This window comes from Eleutherodactylus coqui, chromosome 5 (assembly GCF_035609145.1).
Source record: "Eleutherodactylus coqui strain aEleCoq1 chromosome 5, aEleCoq1.hap1, whole genome shotgun sequence".
NCBI lineage: Eukaryota > Metazoa > Chordata > Amphibia > Anura > Eleutherodactylidae > Eleutherodactylus > Eleutherodactylus coqui.
In genome coordinates, this window is record NC_089841.1 from 35,370,509 (window position 1) to 35,379,780 (window position 9,272).

General features: G+C 42.6%; 1 protein-coding gene across 1 annotated transcript; it reads right to left on the reverse strand.

Moving 5' to 3' along the window:
* Window positions 1–1,060: 1,060 nt before the first annotated feature.
* LOC136629131 (oocyte zinc finger protein XlCOF7.1-like) lies at window positions 1,061–8,943 on the reverse strand. The gene is made up of 6 exons (XM_066605277.1): window positions 8,451–8,943; window positions 5,663–5,842; window positions 5,457–5,580; window positions 5,310–5,374; window positions 4,710–4,812; window positions 1,061–4,034 (listed from the first exon to the last, which is right to left on the reverse strand). Exons 2-6 carry the CDS (start codon window positions 5,684–5,686, stop codon window positions 2,020–2,022), a joined length of 2,331 nt encoding a protein of 776 aa, XP_066461374.1. The 5' UTR covers window positions 5,687–5,842; window positions 8,451–8,943; the 3' UTR covers window positions 1,061–2,019.
* Between the last annotated feature and the right edge of the window lie 329 nt (window positions 8,944–9,272).

Sequence of the window (9,272 nt, forward strand, 5' to 3'; positions counted from 1 at the left end):
TAAAAAAAATGCAGCCTCCCTCCCAATTAAAACTTTTTTCGTTATTACACCAGTTAAATGGGTGTGTCCTGACTTTTGCCTCACCCTATTTTTTATATAACTCTAAACACATGGTATTGCAGTAACTGCACTCACCTGCAGAATGAAGATTACTCGTTAGTTATGTCACAGACAGAGGGCTTATTTACACGTCCGTATATCGGCCGGGTTTTCACGCCCGGCAGATATACGGTGTCTCTTTCTGCAGGGGGAGGAGCAGTGCACTGAGCATCCGCCCATTCTCCGCCACTATTTCCAATGGGAGGGGGCGGGTTGAAACTTAGCTCCGCCCCCACCCCTCCTATTGCACTGCTCCCGGCCCGGCTTGCCTCCTCTCCCTGCAGATAGAGACACCGTATATAGGCCGGGCGTGAAAACAAGGCCAATATACGGACGTATGAATAAGCCCTGAATGGTAGAAAATATAAGTTATCATACCCCAAGATGTTGCCATTAAATAAACAGAACTCCTAACCATCCCTCACGGTCGTGGAGCCAAAAATAAAATAGGGATCAGTTGGAAACAATCTTTCGATTATTTTTATCCCCATCATTTTGCCCTGGAGACTATTTGCCTTTTCTCTTGTATGACGTGGTTTCTCCGTTAGGCTGGTTTGATACGGCCGAGAAGACTCCACCAGATTTGTGCGTTGTGAGTCATACACATGAGCAATGCTTTCCTGCATACCACCGCAATGCGATGCTCTGCAGGCAACAAATCAAAGCGTATCGGCAGCAGCGCCGCCCCGTTAAAAGCTATGGCAGAGCTTTGCGATTCCCTTCATCCCTGCAGTGATGCGAGGTTTGTTTCACATGAAAATGCCTCACATCACTGGGCATTCACATGGGTGATTCACGGCCCGATATTGCCCTCGCCCATGTGAAACTATCTTTAGGGCTCATTCACACGAGTGTAAGCATGTAACGCTGCGAGTATCCCATGCATTGTATGCATCGCAGATAGGGATGAGCGAGTATACTCGCTAAGGCACTACTCGCTCGAGTAATGTGCCTTAGCCGAGTATCTCCCCGCTCGTCCCTAAAGATTCGGGGGCCGGCGCGGGGCGGGGAGCTGCGGGGAGGAATGGAGGGGAGATCTCTCTCTCCCACCCGCTCTCCCCTGCTCCCCGCTGCAACTCACCTGTCAGCTGCGGCGGCCCCCGAATCTTTAGGGACGAGCGGGGAGATACTCGGCTAAGGCACATTACTCGAGCGAGTAGTGCCTTAGCGAGTATACTCGCTCATCCCTAATCGCAGACCTTTCGTTCTGCTGTTCGGGACTGAGTAGCAGTGTGGTTTATGTTTTTTCAAATTCCCCCACTCTGCGGGGAATTGCTGCCCCTTCGCAATGCCTGCATACGAACAGCCCTTTAAGGGCCACATATGATATGTGGAGAAATAGAGCATGTTCAATTTATTTCTCCTGCGTACCACATGCAGTGTCCACACGCAGGGGCGTAACAAGATTTGATAGTAAAAATATTTCCTACAATCTGAACATGAAAAACACTTTTCTCCTGTATGACTTCCCTGATGTAAAAAAAATCACTCATGTAAATGACCCCATTCAAAACAATTGCGTTCATATGCATGCCAGATTTGTGCATCTCACACCGCACAAAAATCGCACGATTTTCTGGGTCACGTGAAAGGGGCCCAAGAATGAACCCATTGAAATCAATGGACTGTATGCTATGCGTTTTGCGCGGAAATATGGTCGTGTGCAGCTGCCTTAGTAAAATAGCTATTAGAAAAAAGCCAGAATAAGAAGTTCTAAACCTTCGCCCTGTTGCGGTTGTAAAAAAAGGCACTGTTTACAGCAGATCTAAAAAAGTCCTTAATGACCTTTAGTTAACATCCAATCGTAGCAGTTTTTGCTTGTTTTGGAGCATTTGCTAATCAGAGGAGTTTAACAAAAAAATAGTCACTTTTCTGTGTGAGTACTTGGATATTTAAAAACTCGTGATTTCCTAGTGAACATCAATAAGCCTTCTCTTCTGTGTGATCTTTTTGATGTTTAACAAGATTTGATTTCAGAGTAAAACATTTCCCACATTCTGAACATGAAAATGGCTTTTCTCCTGTGTGACTTCTCTGATGTATAAGCAGATTTGCGTTGCTAGCAAAACCTTTGCCATAATCTGAACATGAAAATGGCTTCTCCCCTGTGTGAATTTTCTGGTGTGTTACAAGATATGCTTTGCTAGTAAAACATTTCCCACATTCTGAACATGAAAATGGCTTCTCCCCTGTGTGAATTTTCTGGTGTGTTACAAGATTTGATTTGCTAGTAAAACATTTGCCACATTCTGAGCAAGAAAATGGCTTCTCCCCTGTGTGAATTTTCTGGTGTGTTACAAGATATGCTTTGCTAGTAACACATTTGCCACATTCTGAACATGAAAATGGCTGCTCCCCTGTGTGAATTTTCTGGTGTGTTACAAGATATGCTTTGCTAGTAAAACATTTGCCACATTCTGAACATGTAAATGGCTTCTCCCCTGTGTGAATTTTCTGGTGTGTTACAAGATTTGATTTGCTAGTAAAACATTTGCCACATTCTGAACATGAAAATGGCTGCTCCCCTGTGTGAATTTTCTGGTGTGTTACAAGATATGCTTTGCTAGTAAAACATTTCCCACATTCTGAACATGAAAATGGCTTCTCCCCTGTGTGAATTTTCTGGTGTGTTACAAAATTTGATTTGCTAGTAAAATATTTGCCACATTCTGAGCAAGAAAATGGCTTCTCCCCTGTGTGAATTCTCTGATGTATAACAAGATATTCTTTGGTAGTAAAGCATTTCCCACATTCTGAACATGAAAATGGCTTTTCTCCTGTGTGACTTCTCTGATGTATAACCAGATTTGCGTTGCTAGCAAAACCTTTGCCATAATCTGAACATGAAAATGGCTTCTCTCCTGTGTGAATTGTCTGGTGTGTTACAAGATTTGATTTGCTAGTAAAACATTTGCCACATTCTGAGCAAGAAAATGGCTTCTCCCCTGTGTGAATTCTCTGATGTATAACAAGATATTCTTTGGTAGTAAAGCATTTCCCACATTCTGAACATGAAAATGGCTTCTCCCCTGTGTGACTTCTCTGATGTATAACCAGATTTGCTTTATGAGCAAAACCTTTGCCACAATCTGAACATGAAAATGGCTTCTCCCCTGTGTGAATTTTCTGGTGTGTTACAAGATTTGATTTGCTAGTAAAACCTTTGCCACAATCTGAACATGAAAATGGCTTCTCCCCTGTGTGAATTTTCTGGTGCGTTACAAGATTTGATTTGCTAGTAAAATATTTCCCACATTCTGAACATAAAAATGGCGTTTCTCCTGTGTGAGTTCTCTGATGTGCAACAAGATATGCTTTATGAATAAAACATTTGCCACATTCTGAACATGAAAATGGCTTCTCCCCTCTGTGAATTTTCTGGTGTGTTACAAGATATGCTTTGCTAGTAAAACATTTCCCACATTCTGAACATGAAAATGGCTTCTCCCCTGTGTGAATTTTCTGGTGTGTTACAAGATTTGCTTTGCTAGTAAAACAATTCCCACATTCTGAACATGAAAACGGCTTCTCTCCTGTGTGGGTTCTCTGATGCTTTACCAAATTTGATTTGCTAGTAAAACATTTCCCACATTCCGAACATGAAAATGGCTTCTCCCCTGTGTGAATTCTCTGATGTATAACAAGATATTCTTTGGTAGTAAAGCATTTCCCACATTCCGAACATGAAAATGGCTTCTCCCCTGTGTGAGCTCTTTGATGTTCTCCTCTTCTGTAACTTTTCTTCTGCTTAACAGTCTGTGATGGATCAGAGGATGGGGCCTGTATAAAAGCACTAGATGATGGATCTTTGCTATGAAGGGCTGAAGGTATATTTGGGATAATGGCAGGTTCTTCATATGCATCTTGTCTACCATTATCATCCAATTCAAAATCTACAGATATCAGACGTCCCTCTGAGCTCCTGGTACCATCACCTGTCAAGTATAAAGCTGATTTTACCATTATTGAACATAAGAAAAATGATATTGACATTTCTATATAAATTACAGGTCACATAGCAAAATGCAATTAGACAGAAATAAGCAATTAGATCACAATCTAACAGTAGACCTCAGAGAGAGGACCAGTAGATCTTGATGTTCTGACACCAAGGTGTTATCTTCCTCCCTCTCCACATCTCCATGACAACCAATGTGCAAGAGAACATTTCATTAGGAGATAGAGTAATAGGGTTTACTTAGTTCTAAAATTGGGAAGATATTCTTCTCTCAATAGTACTCACAGCAAACAATGAAGGAATCGGCCTCGTTCACATAGATATATTATATATCCGGACTACAGATGGATTTTACACTCATCTATTTCAAAACATTTATTCTTCTAAATAATGGATACAATACACAAGATAATCGGGTCATTATTATGATGTGGTGCACATAATTACACCCATATTATAGATGCCCATCATGTGTTAGCGCCTAGAACGGTATCACATGTCATCCACATTTAGTTTGTACTTTGGATGAATTGGGGAACATCCAGCGGAAACTGACAGATCCCAGAGCTTATGAATCTACAGAACTATCTGCAGCCGCTGACCGAGGAGAATCGGTGACTCCTCTCTGCTGTATTTAGTGGTTACTACTCACCTGGGCGGTTACCTGTAGGAATCTCCTCTTCAAACTCCTCTTTGACCATCACAATTGTCTCTGTAGTATTAATATCAGTCAGATCTTCATCCTGATCCAAAAGCTGTGAGACAAATATTGTAAAAGTCAGCAGACGGTTGGAGAAGTCGTGTGAAATGATCATTAATCATCATGAAAACTCCAAATGACCTGACTGGAGTAGTTATCTGAGCCACATAGCTGCAGGTCTAGAAGCCGGACATAGATATTAGATGACGGGTCAATGACCCCCCAGGAACCTCATACACATGTATATCTGGCATGGCTAGACACGCTGCACGTTGTCTCAGTGGAGATCAGCGTCTACCAGATACATCCACTGTTTGTCTCGGGGGAAATGAAGGAGCAGATAGATATAAATCCAACCTGTTGGCTCCTTATTCCCACCAGCAGTCTCCACCGCCAGAAAACTGGGAGAAGATCCAGACAACATGTAATGTCTCTGGTCAGCGGTAATCCTGCCATCTCCACCGGCCTCATCAGACAAGGAGAAGACATCTAATAAGACTGAAGACAAGAGCTTCACAGCCTTCTACAGTTTAGAGGGACATCTCCATCTACCTGATGGTCCTGTGGAAGAAGAGGACGGGGACATATCTCTGGTGGGCTTCTCTTACTGGATGGAACTGGAGGAAACACAGACAGACACTGAAGTCATTCTTTACATACAGATAATAAAGTCCCCGTGTATTTAGTCCCGTCTATTACCTGGTGATGGGAGCGGCTGGTGGTCCTCCATCATGGCCTCCTTGTACAGATCCTTGTGTCCTTCTAAATACTCCCACTCCTCCATGGAGAAATAGACAGCGACATCCTGACACCTTATAGGAACCTGACAACACAATATACAGTCATCACCCAGAAGCCTCCAGTGCTGTTACTGTATAATGTCCCAGCATTCCCTGCACCATCACCTCTCCAGTCAGCAGCTCAATCATCTTCTTGGTGAGTTCTAGAATCTTCTGTACATTGATGTCCTCATGTATCAGGGGGTGAGGTGGGGGCCTTGTGATTGGGCTCAGGGGTCTTCCCCATCCATCACATATGGGGGCCCAACAGCCATCACTAGAGGTCTTCTTCACTACTGTGTAATCCTGTATATTGAGAGACATTGATTAATATCACTACAGACCAGGGGCGTAATTAAAGGCCCAGGGGCCTGGATGCAAAAAGTTCAGCTCTGCCCCACCCCAGTACCCATACCTAAACCATGCTGCATACAGCTGCAAAACAAATTTCCATACATGATCTGCCCCTTGGTGTAATCATTCCAAACATGACTCATTTCTTACACTATATGACAATTTGTTTGTAGCCCCGTAGGCCACTCTCAGACACACAGACCGCTTTTTACCGCTAACAGTGCAGCGTCCTGAGCACCATATTAACTGCGGTAGATCGCTCTGGTTGATTTTAATGGGGTTACTCAGACCTGAGCTGGAACGCACGTTTTTTAATGTTATGATTCTCAAAAGCTGTCTGTTCTATATTTGTGGCTTCACGTTTTTTAACGCACCTCCTTACCCATCACAATGATGGGGTGCATTAATAAACACTGTTAAACACTGTACCACGAGTTCAAAAATCACCACAAAAGAAGCAAAAATCTTCCCCGCGCTCCAAGGGTTAAACCAAAAGATGAAGACCACAGGTCCGTAAATTACCAATACTATTTATTTTGCTACGCGTTTCAGCAACATATACAAACACATTAACAAAAATCTGTCTTATATACACACAAAATATAACACAGTCCTAAAACTGACCCGTGTGGTAGTCGCAGCGGACGCCATCAGAATGTCCGTCCTCCCTAGGGAGGTGATCCGATCATGTGACCTAGTCATGTGTCCATGATCACATGACTAGAATTCTCTACATGTGGAATGCATAATGCGTTCCACTCGCACTTCCTAAAACCATCTGCAATTAAGCCATATTTAACATATAACATATGGTAACTCCATCTGTATCAATCCACCTCATCAATATCAAAACGCTCATTAAACTATAGAAAAATAAGAATAATAAACATATATATATTTTTTTCTCATTAAAAAAATAACTTGCTAATGTCTCCTATAAAATAGGATTTATGTAAAAAAAAAAAATTTGAATTATTTTTTTGATTATTTTTGTAAAAAATCTCAAACGATATATTTCTCCTTTTCCTCAAAATGTTTTTATATATAACTATATTTCAAGAATAATGACCGTTATTCTTCATAATAATTTTGTTCTAAAAACGAAAACTATTTAAGCTATATAAAGATGGATACATATGTATAATATATATATACACTACCGTTCAAAAGTTTGGGGTCACATTGAAATGTCCTTATTTTTCTTTCAATATATTTTATTGATTTTACAGTATATATATAACTTTACAATGTCAGGAACTGATAGAATCGTGAATTCCACTTCACATCTTATTGTTGTAACCATTAAAAGAGAACTTATGAAAACCACTAAGATATAATTGTTACATTCTATTACTTGACAGACAAGGGCAGTGGGAAGGGTAGGATGTGGGGGTTGGGGTCAAGGGGAGGGGGCGGGGGGGAGTGCTCCAGGTTGGACCCCCTGGTTAGCTTTACCACTTATGGTGTGGGCCATCACTCATAGTTGCCATTCTGCAGCCACCTAGTGAATGACTGTGAGTTGCGTGCGCTTATCCAAACCGCCCAGGTGTGATGAAAGCTCTCGTGTCTAGTTATGTCGTCCTGCGTCCTCAGTTTCTCTAGTCGCTCGATTTCGTCCATCGCCCCCACCCACGCACATCTAGGAATTTCGATGTCCTGTTTCCAAAATCTGGGAATTACTTGTCTTGTGGCCATAATGAAAAATTTCAACAGGCCTTTTTTAAATGAGTGGGTGCCGGGTGGGGGGATGGACAATAGTGCCGCCTCCGGCGTCAGGGACAACGGTTCCCTGCTCACCTTCTCGTACAGCTTCTCTATATCTTTCCATATGGGTGTAATCATGGGACACTCCCACCATATGTGTAGCATCGAACCCACTCCCCCATTACACCGCCAGCAAGTGTCTGGCGTCGCTGGAAAGAGAGAGTGGAGTCTTTCTGGTGTCATGTACCACCTTGATAAGATTTTAAAATTCAATTCTTGCAACCTACTAGACACCGACATCTTGTGGGTGTATTGGAATGCCTTGTTCCAGAGCTCTCCGGGGATGGATCGACCCAGCGCCTCCTCCCAAGCGGCAACCCACCTGGGGGTGTGGTCGAAATGTCCTTATTTTTGAAGGAAAAGCACTGAACTTTTCAATGAAGATAACTTTAAACTAGTCCTAACTTTAAACAAATGCACTCTATACATTGCTAATGTGGTAAATGACTATTCTACATACATATATATAAAGATATAAACAGATTTTTATTTTTTTATAAATCAATCTTTATTGAGTTTTATATTTTTTCCAACATTAAACCCAGAGGGTCTAGACATAGTAGCACATTAATATGACGAACTTCAATGGAATGGAATACATCAAAATCTCGCCTTTGCCATCCACTATTGTACGACTATAAGTCAGTATGTCTGAACCTCTATTAACACATCTATATCTGCGAAACAATAGTGTTCTAAACATTTGTAAATAAAGAACAGGGGTGGGGGTAAGGGAAACTCACAGGGCGAGGGGTTGGGGTGGGGGAAGGGAGGGGGGGGGGGTAAATGCTCCTACCTTCTATCTTCCATCTCCAGTCTCTTTGTTTGTTTCAAAGGGTTCCCGGGGCTCTCCCATCCGACCTGCTTGGTATGATTAATATCCACTTCGTCCGTCCATCCTCTGTCCGGGGCATCTCCGTGTTCGGCAACCACATGTGAAGAGGTGGGGTCTCTACCCTCTTTCCTATCTTTATGACCCGTTGGGCTTTCTGATAGCGTATTCGTTATGTTATGTTTGAATGCTTCTTTTTAAGGTATCCGCTTCCAGGGTGTCCACATTTCCACAAAAACGTCCCGCCTCCCGCTTTTCCAGCTGGAGAGTTCCTCTAGGTTGCAAATTAAGTCAACCTTCTCTTTCCACTGTGCGATTGAGGGAGGAGATTTTTGTAGCCACATTAAAGGAATCAGTGCTTTCGCTGCGTCAATAAGAATTGCAATTAATCTGTCTTTGAGCGGATGGAAATCCGCAGATGTTTTCCACAGGAAAACTTTTTCTGCTGTTAGGACCAAACCCGGTTTTATAGTCCTCAGTGTATTCTCCACCTTTCTCCAGAAGGTAAGTAGTTTTGTGCAGTCCCACCAGATATGTCGAAAGGATCCCGTCGTGATGTCACACCTCCAGCACCTGTCGTGGGGCGCTAATTTGTATGCGTGTAGCCATTGAGGGGTTTTGTACCACCTCGATGGTAGTTTGTAATGTCCCTCTTGAAGAAGGACACACGGAGAGAGGCCGAAGGATAGCTTAAGGGTGAGTTTTACCTCTGCTTCTGATAGGGATACGTTCAGCTCCTTCTCCCATGAGTTAATAAAACCTGGTCTAGAGGTTGTTGATGCTGAG

What these genes read in the sequence shown, in the direction of transcription:
- LOC136629131 (XM_066605277.1), bottom strand. Translation starts at nt 5,686, where the DNA reads ATGATTGAGCTGCTGACTGGAGAG. An exon ending in TTCTTCCACAGGACCATCAG is followed by an intron (nt 4,813 to 5,309) that starts GTAGATGGAGAT and finishes TTTGTCTCACAG; the next exon opens with CTTTTGGATCAGGATGAAGA. An exon ending in TCCTACAGGTAACCGCCCAG is followed by an intron (nt 4,035 to 4,709) that starts GTGAGTAGTAAC and finishes TATACTTGACAG; the next exon opens with GTGATGGTACCAGGAGCTCA.